The sequence below is a fragment of the Muscardinus avellanarius genome, assembly GCF_963383645.1.
Source record: "Muscardinus avellanarius genome assembly, chromosome: 3".
NCBI lineage: Eukaryota > Metazoa > Chordata > Mammalia > Rodentia > Gliridae > Muscardinus > Muscardinus avellanarius.
In genome coordinates this window covers 35,458,608-35,472,636 of record NC_137788.1, presented here as the reverse complement: position 1 = coordinate 35,472,636, position 14,029 = coordinate 35,458,608, and the positions used below count along the sequence as shown (strand labels likewise).

At 46.7% G+C, this 14,029-nt stretch overlaps 1 protein-coding gene across 1 annotated transcript in view; it reads right to left on the bottom strand.

Moving 5' to 3' along the window:
* RIMKLA (ribosomal modification protein rimK like family member A) overlaps window positions 1-12,418 on the bottom strand; it is a gene marked incomplete at both ends in the record, with an annotated part of 36,581 nt that extends 24,163 nt beyond the window's left edge. Inside the window, one exon of the mRNA XM_080690612.1 lies at window positions 12,256-12,418. Within this exon, the coding sequence (XP_080546738.1) occupies window positions 12,256-12,418 (163 nt within the window). The remainder of the gene's footprint in view (window positions 1-12,255) is intronic.
* Window positions 12,419-14,029: the final 1,611 nt, after the last annotated feature.

The following is a 14,029-nucleotide window of genomic DNA, read 5'->3' as shown; positions in this document are numbered from 1 at the left end:
ACAGACCTTTGACCCATCCCAGTGCTAGTTTGGGTTTCCCCAGAAACACACCCTGAGACCACTATTTAAGTACAAGCAGCCTATTTCCATGCTAATTTCAGGAAACACTGGTAGGAGCATAGGGGAGGGAATGGGGCACACACAGGGTGTGTTATCAAGTGAGTGCCACCTCCTGGAGCTGAGTCCCGCAAAGGATTGTACACATAGGCTCGGTCATCCCACCTGAGGAGCCAGGGAGCTAGCAAATTAGAATCTGTATATACCTGTATATACCTGTATATACTCTGCCTTTGATTGAGACCTGCTCCTGGGGCATGGCTTTAATCCCCTGGCCCCACAGGCTTGCCCTGCATGAGTAGGCAGAGTGGGCCCCTGGGAACAGAGAAAGACATCAGACAGATGTGCAGAAGCTGGTGGTTATGCGTGGGACCCAGTCAAATGGTAAGAGCCAAGGAGACACAGGTAGGCCTCTGATGGCTAAGAAACAGGCACCATCTTTAGAGCACGGGGATGGAGGAGTGTGAGTGAATCAGACAATGTCCTTGGAATCTTAGAAGAAAGAGAACACACCATTAATGCCCTGGCAGAGCGCTGAGGTATTAAGATAAGTGTCGGTCTTGTCTGGCAGGGGTAGGGAGAGAGGCAACATGCTCAGGGCTGCCACATATGTAGCAAAGAAGAGGGAGCACTCAGGATGACTACCTCTGCCTGCGGGAGAGGACCGAGAAAGCTTTGGGAAAGAAGATGTTGATTCCCAAGGCTTCGGGGCCCTGAAAAATGTGTAAGGCTAATGAGCACATGATGTCTACCTCTCAGAAACACACCGATAGCAAAGTTATGGCATCTTACAGGCACCAAGTCCAGAAATATCTCAGGGCGAAGGTAATATTTGGAAAGACATTTCGAGAGGTCAAGGTGACATGAACCGAAAGGCAGTTAATGGCAAATTACATGGAGTGCTGGCATTCAAGTCAGGGCTCTGACTTAATTTTTTGCTGTCACGTAGCTTGGCAAGACACAAAATCTCCCTGGGTCTGTTTGTAAAATAGAAGGGTCCCAGAACTTGGTAAACTTTCCTGCCTCACATCCTCTACCACCACCACCAGCAGCACCAGCACCAGCACCAGCACCAGCACCAGCACCAGCACCAGCAGCACTACCATTACTACCAGCACCAGCATTACCACCACCACCGCCACCACCATCACCATCACTACCACCACCACCACCACCTCACCAGCATGACTTTCTTGCAACCATGAAGACAAGTCTCATCAAGTCCTTTCTCCCTGTTCACATCAGCCACCCAAGACACCAGTCTTCGAAGCCTGTCATTTCCCTGTTTTCCAAACCCCTATGGTTCTGACATTGCCTTTCCTAACCCCTTCCCATCTCCACTGTGCCCTCTGCAACCCAGTAGATGGACAGTATATTCCTTTATCTTCAACCTCCTGGGTGAGCTTCCCTTTTTTTTCTGAGTCAAACTGAGTCCCACTCTCCCCACTGACACTGCCTCCCAGTGGCCCTTCCAAGTTATGTCTGTTTTCTCTTCCTCTCACCTCAGATTAATGAGCCCAGAAGTGGGATAGTTGTTCTTGCAGCTTCCAGACCATCCTCCTCTCCCCTCATCTTGTCTCTCATTAGACTACTCGACATACCACTCCCCATCCACAGATGGAAGTCATCAATGGACCCCAACTCATTCCCCGGGTGTCCTTGAAGCTTTTGTTCTTGGTTCACTTATACATTATCATAAAAACTGGGGATTCACTGGGGAAGATCTTTCCCATGTCCAGGACTCTTCTTTATTTTGAAACAGGGTCTCACTGAGTTGCAAAGGGCCTCACTAAGTAGCTGAGGCTGTCTGTGAACCGCGATCCTCCGGTCTCAGCCTCCTAAATGCTGGGATTACAAGCGTGGGCCACCACGCCCGGCTTGTTCAGGACTCCTAAGTACTGTGAGCTCCTTTCCTGGAGTTAGGTGCTCCAAGGGGTCTTACTCAGAACCTACTATGGACTCACCCTAGTGCTAGTTTGTGTTCCCCAGAAGCACACCCCGAGACCACAGATTTAAATGCAAGTAGCCTATTTGGGTATTAATTTCAGGAAATATTGGTAGGAGAATAGGGGATGGAATGGGGCACAGGCATGGTGTGTTATCCAGTGAGTGACTACCTCCTGGACCACCTCCTAAGGATGCAACCCGCCTCGGCCACCACGTCCAGGTACATTCTAGACTGTGCGCTTGTCATAATTACAGTCTCCAAGTACTACTTCTCACCTTTCCAACTTACCTCCTCTGGTACCCAACTCCAGCGATACTTTGACCCCCACTGGGAATTACCTGTGTGGATCTCCCCATCTTTTTACTCTCCCTCAACCCTACATAGCTTCACCTCCTTGTCCTATTAAACTCCATAGTTGAGCTCTAGAATCACTCCCTTGTACATGCCCTCAACCCCCTGCACCCACTGCTTGCTTGGCTAAACCACTCCTCTGGTCAGAATTACCCAATTCTGTCTCCTTTTCATCCATACTTCTGTAATGGAACATACCTGGAGAACAATATGCAAAATGCTGCCAGGCGACCACTGTGTTGCCCTCAACCTAGTTCACGCTTTCTCATTGCCTGGAAACCTCCCTACTTCTTCCTACCTTTGGATTCTCACTCTTTCTATTTCAATGCAAAAAAGAAAAAATCTGAAGTCAGCAGAGAAATTCTAAGCCCCCGCCATTGCATCTCTCCACCTACCTGCACCTGTGACATACAGGTTTCTTTTTTTGTTCTTATCGTGATTGGTCTGTTCTTACTCCTAGCTCAGACCAAACCCAACATACGGAGTAGATGCCTCTCTATCCTACGTTATCAGGTTCTCCCTCTCACCTTGATCATCAACCCCAGTATACAAACATGCATTATTTCTCCATTCTTTCCTATTATTATTTTTTTTTCCCAGTGCTGGGGATGGAACTCAGAACCTCATGCATACTAGGCAAACATTCTTCCACCAGGCTACACCCCAACCCTTAGTTCTCCATTTTTTTGGGTACTGAGGGTGGAACCCAGGGACTTTTCTACCTCCGGGCTATACTCCCAGACCTATTTTATATTTTATTTGGAAACAGGGTCTCACTAGGTTGCTGAGAGCCTCACTAAGTAGCTGAGGCTGGCTTTGAACCTGTGCTATCCTCCTGTCTCAGCCTCTCAAGCATGGGGATTACAAGCATGTGCCAACATGCCCGGCTAGTTCTCCATTTTTTAAGAAAAGCATCTCCCTGCCTCCTCTTTGAGCTTTCATCCTATTTCTCACCTTCCCTTTACAATAAAATCCCTAAGTCTGTGGCTAGCCCTGGTGAAGCATGCCTATAATCTCAGTACTTGGGAGGCTGAGACAGGAGGTTCACAGGTTCGAGGACAACCTTACCAATGTAACAAGAGTTTCAACAACCTAGTGAGACCCTGTTTCAAAACACAAGTAAAATAGGGCTGGGGGTGTAGCTTGGAGGTAGAATGCCCTTGGGTTCAATATCCAGTGACACACACACACACACACACACACACACACCCTAAGATTGTATATATTTACTGTTCTCTATCATTTCACTAGAATTGCTCTTATTAGAGATACTAATGCTAAACTGACATTGCTAAGTTAATTTTTGTTTTACACGATCTCCAGAAACATTTGGCACACTTGGCGCACTTCTTCCTTCTTGACCTACTTTCTCTACTTGGCTTCCAAGACACCTGCCCAAACCTACTCCCCTCTTACCCTTTCTATATGAGCAAATGGCACATTTTATTCTTCCATTTTCTCAGCTCCAAACACTCTGGGGTCCTCCTTGACTGCTTCTTCTTGCACACACAATATCTGATCCAGTAGGCAAATCCTGACAACTTTATCTTCCAAATATGCTCCAAAATCAGTCACTTTTCACCTCCTTCCCAGAAATCATTCTAGTCCAACAACCACAATAACCACCCGAGTGACCTTGCTTCCGCCTGGCTCCCACCAGTCGGTTCTCATCACAGTTGTCAAAATGACCTTGTGAGCCATAAGGCAGATTGTTATCATTCCTCTGCTCAAAACCCCTCAGCTGGGTGTATTCATTTCGAGTCACCCCCTCATGCCATTTTGGCATGGGGCTGTATTTCTATTTTCTGTATTTCTATCTTTTAATAAACTTCTTTAAATCTTCAGAAAAAAAAAAAAACCCTCAGCTGGGTCCCATCTCATCCACACTACAAGCCAAGGTCCTGCAATGACCAGCAAGCCCGATAGATCTGACCGCCTCCTCGCCCACCTCGGACCTCTGCTCCTCACTCTGCTCTGCCACGCTGGCCTTGCTATTCCCGCTGCCTGAACTGCTCTCTCAGATATCTACACAGCGTGCGTCCCCATCTCCCTCACATTTACTGGAATATCATGGTTGGGAAGACCCACCCCAGTCATCCTAGATTGCAACTGTACCCCTCCTCCAGAGTGTTCTATCCCTCTTCCCTGCTCTCCTGCCCCACCTTTAGCTTGTAATATACTATGTATTTTACTTTCCTTATTTATATTCTGTCTCACCCATATAGGATGTAATCTCCTTGAGAGGCAGAGATTTCTGGCTGTTTTACTCTAGCACCTAGAAGAACACCTTACACACTGAGGGCCGTCAATGGATATTTGTTGACCGAAGGGATAGATGAATAAAAGAAATTATAACAGTGAGGGTGAAAACCACATCTGTTCTCAGTCTCCATTATATCTCTAGAACTTACCTTAGTGCCGGGCAGAATGTAAGCTTAATAAATATTTGTTGAATGGAATGAATGAATATGATTGCTGCGAAGATTAAGACACATATTAATGCATTAATAATAGAGTTACGGGAATATCCCTGTTGGTTTCTCAACACACAGTAATTTAAATTTGCCACTTCCTCATAGTAAAGCCTTGAGTTACTCTTTTTTTTTAGTTCCTTTTTTTTTTTTTTTGTGGTACTGGAGTTCCTGGAAGCCCTTCTACCTCCGGGCTACACTCCCAGACCTATTTTTACATTTTATATTTGGAAACAGGGTCTCCTAAGCCAGCGCACGTGGCTGGCTTCGAACCTGCGCGATCCTCCTGTCTCTGCCTCCCAAGCGCGGGGATTACAAGCGTGCACCACCACGCCTGGCTTTAGTTACTTTTTAATAGCAAAAGATCAAATAAAAATAGACTAAGAATTTTAGACCATGTTATAGAATTGTATTAAAACAATATAAACCCTCACTAAGGTGAGTTCTCTCGGGGCAAGGTGGCCAGGAAGGTGGCTGGCGTGAGGTAAGGCTGGCACTGACATAACTACGTGTCCGTGGACCCCCTTCTACTAAGGAGAGACACAAGGAACTGTAGATGGTGACACTGACACTGACACTTCAGAGTCATGGCCTGACACCCCTCCACCAGGCAACCCTAACAGATTTGGAGGAAGTGTTATGGTAGCAGCAACAGGTGGTTCAGAAACCTGTGAGTAGGAGCGGGGTTGGTGGCACAGGCCTGTAATCCCAGTACTTGGGAGGCCGAGACAGGAGGATTGCAGGCTCAAGTCCAGCCTCAGCAATAACGAGCTCTCAGTAACCTAGTGAGATACTTTTTCAAGATAAAAAATATAAAGAACGAACCAGGCGTGGTAGTACACTCTTGTAATCCCAGTCCTTGGGAGGCTGAGACAGGAGGATCACGGTTTGTGGCCAGCCTTAGCTACTTAGTGAGGCCCTCTGCAACTTAGGGAGACCCTGTTTCAAAATAAAGAATAAAAAAATAGGGCTGGGGTGTAGCTTGGAGGTAGGATGCTCCTGGGTTCAATTCCCAGGGAAAAAGAAAATAAGGAAGGAAAAAAAGAGAGAAAGAAAGGAAGGAAAGAAAGAAGGAGGCAAGGTAGCTAGCTATGAGTAGGGCTTTGAAATCTATGAAGGATCCCAATTCACAGGCTCCAGAAATCTTTCCAACACCGTTCATGAGGCCCTAAAACTACTGTTAAAACATAAACTAGAGCTGGACGTGGTGGCGCACGCTTGTAATCTCAGCGCTTGGGAGGCTGAGACAGGAGGATCGCACAGGTTCGAAGCCAGCCTCAGCTACTTAGTGAGGCTCTCAGCAACTTAGTGAGACCCTGTTTCCAAGAAAAATATAAAAAAAAAGGTCTGGGAGTATAGCCCAGAGGTAGAATGCCCCTGGGTTCCACCCTCAGTACCACCAAAAACAAAAACAAAAACAAAAAACGCTGGGCGTGGTGGTGCACGCTTGTAATCCCCGCACTTGGGAGGCGGAGACGGGAGGATCGCGCAAGTTCAAAGCTAGCCGCGCTGGCTTAAGAGACCCTGTTTCCAAATAAAAAAGTATAAAAAATAGATCTGGGAGTATAGCCCGGAGGTAGAAGGGCTTCCAGGAACCCCAGTACCACCAAAAAAAAAAATCATAAACTAAACATTCACCCCATCCTCAGTCCTTGTGGTCAGCCTATGGATATATAAATGTGCACCCCGGGGACAAAGCACATCCACACAGCGCTCACATCGGTTTGGAAATATGCAGTAAATGCATCCACCTGTTCCCTATTCTGACCTTCCACCCGTGCTGTACAGCAGTGTCCCTGGACCACAAGAGTCAGGCACAAGCCTCAGCAGGAACAGGTTAAAGGTCGCACTCTGTGCACAAGTCAGTGTGGTACCCTTTCATGCTGGTGTCTTTTTGCAGAGATGGGAGTCCAACCTTTCTTTGTGAAGCCTTCTATTGTCTTCTGACAGACCAAGGTAAGCTATTTCTTCATAGAAATTTAGAGTCTCCCTCTCCAACTCTTTGAACTCTTACCTCATTATTACCAGGAAGCAAAAGGATCTCAGTATATTTGATTTAAAGAGCTTGACCTAGAAATTACCATATGGGGATGGGGATACAGCTCAGTGGCATAGCACTTGCCTCGCATATGCAGGACCCTGGGTTCAGTCCTCAGCAAACCTCATTCCCCCACAAAAGAAAGAAATTGCCACAGGCCATCAAGGTTTTGGCTCTGAAAGTAAGAGGAGAAATGCTGAATCATTCTGCTCTGAAGAGAAAAACTGTAACACAACCTCATTTCCCAGGTCAGACTCATTTTATGTGTGCTGGTATCTGTCCCTGAGTTTATGACTAGTTTCCAGAGTCAGCTAATGATTCAGACCTGTGGGTGGTCAAGAAACAAAAACAAAACATAAAAAATTTAATTCTCACTAGTAAATCAAATAATGGCTCATCACAAAAATATTTACATATCTAACTGTGCTCTCCCAAACACGGAAGCTAATTATAATAAAAGTCTCATACGCTTCAAATTGACCTGTAAGGCACTTTACCCAGTCATCTAACAAACATTAACTGGAGACCTACTATGTACTGGTTATGGAGCATACATTAGAAGAATCCCCAGTTATTCAGGGGGTAAAGGGTTAAGAACTTTGTAAATAGATCAGTTGAGTGCAGGTTTGAGGTGAGCCTCTCCAACAGTGAGGCCCTCAGCAATTTAGCAAGACTGTTTCAATATGCTTAGTGAGTGCTGCATAGATATGCTTTTATGTTTTAAAATAAAAATAAAAAGCCGGGCGTGGTGGTGCACGCTTGTAATCCCATCATTTGGGGGCACTGAGGAGGCCGCCAGCCTCAGTTACTTAGTGAGGCCCTCTGCAACTCACTATATTTTTGAGACCTTGTTTCAAAAATAAAAACTAAAAAATAGGGCTGGGAGTGTAGCTCGGAGGTAGAATGGCCCTGGGCTCCCCCCTTAGTACTGCAAAAAATAAAAATAAAGTAAAAATAAAAAGGGATGGGATGCATCTTAAAGGTAGAGCACCCCTGGATTCAATCCCCAGTACCAAAAACTTTAGACGAATTACAATAAAATATGCCGAGTGGTATCTTTAAAGGTATGGGAAGTGTTATTTGGTAGCAGATGGAAGAGAAAGACGCCCTGGGGACAGGGTAGGGGGCTCAAGAAAGACTTTATAGAGATGAAAACGTGTGCTGGGTTTGAGGGATAAATGATGCTTCACCAGATGGGAGGAACGAGATGGGCAGCTGAGGCAGAGGGATCTGTGTGCAAGGCCAATGGAGTCGTGAGACCTGGTGAGGTCAGTGTAGGCTGATGCTGAGGGCAGGCGGAGGAGGCGAGGCAGAAAGTGTTTAGACTAGAGTTACTGAGTGTTGCCTCGAACTCCCAGTCAGTACTGTGTTCAGGGCCTCTTCCTGGCATTTGTAAGCATTAGCAAGTAAAAAGAACCTAGACCTATGTGTGGCACAAAGCACCCTATATATTTTGCTACTCTTATTATTGTTCTTACTTATGTGCCTGATAGTCACATTCACTCTTTAAGGGTAAGAATAAGTATTTGTTGAATGAATGAAGAACTCGTGGGTTCTAAAAAGGAAATAGAGATGGATGTCATTCTGATGGTGCCACGCCCAGCAGAGAGTGAAGATGTTTCTATACGATTGCTTCTGTTTAGTTTCCTCTCACCAGTAGCCTCCCCATCTAAATCTAAGGTGGGTTGGGTAGATTACTACAGTAGAAATAATAACCGAGGAAGCCTACATTTGAATAGCATTTTCAGTTTAAATGTATAGTGTTGTTTACATTAACTGCAACTTTGTAGGCACTGCCTACATGCCTCCCCCAAGCCGGCCTCATCATCCTCCTACACTAAAGAAGCCAGAGGAATCTGAGTGTGGTGGTGCACACTTGTAATTCTAGTGCTTGGGAGGCTGAGACAGGAGAGTCCAGGTTCACAATCAGCCTCAGCCTCTTAGTGAGGCCCTCCGCAGCTTAGTGATACCCTGTTTCAAAATAAAGAATAAAATCGGGCTTGGGATGTAGCTCAGAGGGTAATATGCCCCTGGGTTCAATCTTCAGTACTGCAATAAATAAATAAATAAATAAATAAATAAATAAATGCCAGAGGAAGGAGTGACGACATCAAGGCTTTGAAAGGTGATGCCTTTATTTCCTAAACTATAAAATTATGTGCAAAGTCCGTGTCTTATTTCAATTTAATTCAATTCAGTTTAGCTCCACATCTATTGAGAAAGATAACTATAGGTTGTAGATATCACAGCACACGTATCCATACCAGTGGGCTGAGTATTAGGAGTTGACGTTTAGGATTTTGTTTTGAAGTTCTGGAGATTGAACCCCCAAGCCCTTTTTTTTCCTGTGTGGTACTGGGGGTTGAATTCAGAGGCATTCTACCTCTGAGCTACACCCCCCGCCCTATTTTTTCATTCTTTATTTTCTTTTTTTTTCTTTTCTTTTTCTTTTTTTTTTTCTTTTTTTTTCTTTTTTTTTTTTTTTTGGTGGTACTGGGGTTCCTGGAAGCCCTTCTACCTCCGGGCTACACTCCCAGACCTATTTTTACATTTTTATTTGGAAACAGGGTCTCCTAAGCCAGCGCACGCGGCTGGCTTCGAACCTGTGCGATCCTCCTGTCTCTGCCTCCCAAGCGCGGGGATTACAAGCGTGCGCCACCACGCCCGGCTCATTCTTTATTTTCAAACAGGGTCTCACTAAGTTGTGGAGGGCCTAAGTAGCTGAGGCTGGCCTTGAACCTGCAATCCTCCTGTCTCAGCCTCCCAAGTACTGGGATTACAAGCCTGCACCACCATTTCCAGCTTGAGATTAGGGTTTTTAACTAGATTTGCTAACTAGCTGGATAGCATTGAGAAAGTCACAACAACTCTTTGAGCCTTGAGTTCTTCATAAAATGAAGGAATTAGATTGGATAATCTTAAAGTCCTTCCCAGCTCTCATATTCTATTAATTCTCAAATGGGAAATAGCATCAGTATCATTGTAACTATATATTTCTGTACTTCAAAGTCAGTGGATTCTGGAATTTTTTATGGGAATACTTGTGCAAGGGTTTTCTATGTTTGACTGTAGAAGAAACTGGGAGTTGTAGCTCATATTATTATTCATTCAAAAATTTTACTGAGTACCTACTATGTGTAAAGCACTATTCTAGTCTCTATTACAGCACCATGCACACACAGTTGCCCTTCACATGGCACTTTCTTGTGTTTTCATTCATCTGTTTCCACAACAAATAAATCTTTTGACATCTTTGGTGATATAATTGGTTTGTTTTATGTGCTGTGACTTGTGTGTGGCCACTTATAAGTTATCAAAAAATTAAAACTTCAGCCGGGTGTGGTGGCACACGCTTGTAATCCCCGCGCTTGGGAGGCGGAGACAGGAGGATCGAGCAGGTTCGAAGCCAGCTGCACGTGCGCTGGCTTAAGAGACCCTGTTTCCAAATAAAAATATAAAAATAGGTCTGGGTGTGTAGCCCGGAGATAGAAGGGCTTTCAGGAACCCCAGTACCACAAAAAAAAAATATTAAAACTTCAATTTATCAATCAATCAGGCAAATAGCTGCATGTAGATTTTCTTGTAGTTAAAAATAAGGAACTCTTTGTGAATAGACTGAAATTCACACATGAATCCATTCAATTTTAAGATGCTAAACAAAGGTTTAAATGTTTTACAGAGCACTAGAATTTAATCTTCTCATTTCCCAGGACTGATTCTTTAAAATGGGGTTTTAGCTACAGAAAACATTTTCCTACTCTTTTACAGATTTCATGATGGTCTGCAAAACAAACATGATGTAAAATTTTGGTTACTGTTTCTAAAAAAAAAAGAGACATATTAGACATCTTTGCAAAGTATCAAATAACTCATCCTGGGAGGGGAGGGGGATAAAAGAAAGGAGAGGGAGGGAGGGAGACTGAGAGGGAGGGAGGAAGGAAAAGAGAATTCACTACTTAGATCAGCAAAATATAACAGGTTATCCTTTTAAAATGTTATACTGAAACATGAAGTCTTCAAGCTAGAGGATCCTCAGCTCTAAGTTTCATAAATGAGAAGCTCGCTTGGGATTCAAAGACAAAGTGACTCACCCCAAACAGAGCCAAGACACTTGTTAACAGCAAAGCTGTACAGGAATCCAGTTCTAGAGTTTTAGAAAATCAGGGACAGAGAGAGGGTACCCTTTACATTTGAAAGACAGTGCTTTAGATGAAACACTTAATGTTTGAAGCATATTTCTCCAACAGATTAGACAATTTGAAATTACATGGGAAGAGTTTAGACAAACTTAGAGATGAAAGGTCTAAAACTGATCTATTTTATTTAGAGATAGATAGATCATGTTCAAAATCTCACTGGTAAGTAGACTGTTCAAATTTTTTTTATCCCTTTTTTGCCAAAGGGGGAGGAGAATGATGTGTCTAGTTAACCAGATATAGACAGAATAATAGGAATAATACCCCAAGATGCACCCAGAACTGAATCCAAACCCTCTCTCTGAGTCCTGGACACTCCCTCCCCCGCCCCCATGGCTGGACACCTTAGGGGAGTGATGGAGGCATTCAAACACCACGCCAGTGAATGGGAGGTTCCTAAGTCACAATTCCTTAGTCGGAGGAGGCTTGTAGTGAGGATAATTAAGAATATCTAAAAACACACTTAACTCTTTGATGGAAGGGTCAGTGGGGACAGCCATGTCTTACTCGCCCCCCCCCCAAAAAAAAGTCTCTTGGACGTTTACCCAGCAGTGATGGGTAAGATCAGAATGGTGTGTACCTGAAATGTTGGCTTTTCTGGAATCACGATTCAACACTTTCGGGGAGGAGGATGAGTTACAGAAAAGGCATCCCTGGTCTCCTCTCCCATTTTACACTCCAGAGGTGACTCCAGTCTTTCTCAGACTCCCTCGTATGTAGGTTGCGGGCTGGGACCAGAAAGATGACGGATGTATGTGTGTGTGTGTACACACACACACACACACACACACACACACACACACTGCTGGAAAAGTTTTCAAAACATCCATCATAATAGCGACTTGGAAATTTAGTTTGGATTTCTTAAACCTCAGAGTCTAAATTGACAGGGTATGGATGGAAACGAAATTTTCAGATCTGGGGGGTGCGGTTTGGTTTTCTCGGGGCACCAGGGCGGTTTCAGATGAATGTGCTTTTTTTTTTTTTTTCTTTTCACAGAACAAAGTCTCCTAAGTGCATTCTGCCCCTTCTCAGATCTTGGCCTCAGGGCAGACAGTGATGGCTGACAGAGCCTATCAAGGTGAGCGAGGGGCTTCTCCCGCCCAGGAGTCCGGGCGGCGGCGGGCTGGCGGGGCCCACACACCTGGGCTGGGAGGCCCGGGGAGCCCCCCGCCCCCCGCCCCGCCCGCTCACCGAGGCGGCCGCCGACGACCGTGACGGCGAGCTGGTCCAGGAACACCGCCCGGAAGCGCACGTCCTGCTCGGAGCAGCGCTGGCCCAGGGCGCGCAGGATCTGCACCTGCGGGTAGTCCTCGCGGATGCGCCGGTCGGTGAGGAACCACAGCTGGGGGCACATGGTGGCGGGCGCGGCGCGGACCCGGGCGCCCGGCCGCTGTCTGCGTGGCCGCGCTGCGCGCCCGCCGCGCCCGGCGCCTCTGCAGCCCTGACCCGCGAGTCCGCCCCCCCCGCCGCCAGCCAATCAGCGCGCGGGGGGCGCGGGCCGCGGCCGGCTGCGGAGGCTGCCCGGGGCGGGCGGGGCGGGCCGGGCTGCGGGCGGCGCGCCGCCCAGCCCCGCCGAGCAGGGGAGCCGGGCGGGGGCGGCGAGCTGCGACCCCCCCTGGGCGTGGCCCGGCGGCTGGGGTGGGGCGCGGGAGGGGTCGGGGGCGCGCGGACCGCGGCCCCGCCCGGATAGCGGTGCGCGGCGGGCAGGGATGCTCCTGAGCCGCGGGCCCGGGCGCTCCGGGCGGGGAGCACCGGAGCCCCTGCAGAGCCTCGGCAGGGCCGCCTCGGAGACTTCTCAAAGGAGACTCCGAAGGGGCCTGGCGAAGGTCACCCCGCCCGGCCCCCAGTTAGACCCTTCCCGTAGAAGAGAGAGGGTTTCCTGCCCAAATTCTGGCCTGAAGTCGGAGGGTGGGAGGTGGGAGAAGTTGGGTTTTAGCAGCCTCGCGTTCAGATCTTTTGAAGCACATTTCTCCGTCTCCAACATTCTTACACGGAACATCTCCTCCTACTTTGCACCAGCTCTGGGCCTTCACAGCCTCGTCAGGAAAACAGATCTAAGCCCCTTTTAGAAGGATCATGGCTAGTCTCTATTCCCTCCCTAATTTACCTTTCTCTCTTCCCCCAGGTCATGCAACTGAGTCATCTTTAAACATCACCCTTGGGCCTAGCCCAGTTGCAAATACTTCCTGCAAAATGCAAACGACAGTGTTGGAAGCCAGCTTTTCCCTTCTGAATAACTATAGGGCTGAAGTGAGCCATCTTTGAAGACGGCATTTGCTCTACAAGCTCGTTAATCCCTCTCTATTCATTTCCCCCCCCCCCTCTCTCTCTCTCTCTCTCTCTCTCTCTCTCTCTCTCTCTCTCTCTCTCCTCTCTCTCCTCTCTGGCTTAGGGAAGCAAGAATACAAGAGTAGCTTTAAGGTTTCAAAGTAGGCTCAGCAGTTGCAAATAGAAATGGGATGAGCTGTCTCACTGAAGGAATAAGCTTCACTTTAAATATTATGAAGGTGAGTAGGGCGTGGTGTTGAACACTTGTAAGCCCAGCACTTGGGAGGCTGAGGTCGGAGGATGGCGGTTCACAGACAGCATCAGCTACTTAGTGAGACCCTGTTTCAAAATAAAGAATAAAAAATAGGGCAAGGGGTATAGCTCGGAGGTCGAATGCCCCTGGGTTCCATCCCCAGACCCTTAAATATATATATGTATGTATGTGGATATATATATATATATATATATATATATATATATATATATATATAGAGAGAGAGAGAGAGAGAGAGAGAGAGTAGGTGAGCCAGGCAGGCATGGTGGTGCACACTTGTAATCCCGGTGCTTGGGAGGCTAAGACAGAAGGATCGCACAGGTTCAAAGCCAGCCTCAGCTACTGAGGCTCTCAGGAACTTAGTGTTTCCAAATAAAGTATAAAATAGGACTAGGAGTATAGCCCAGAGGTATAAAAGCCCCT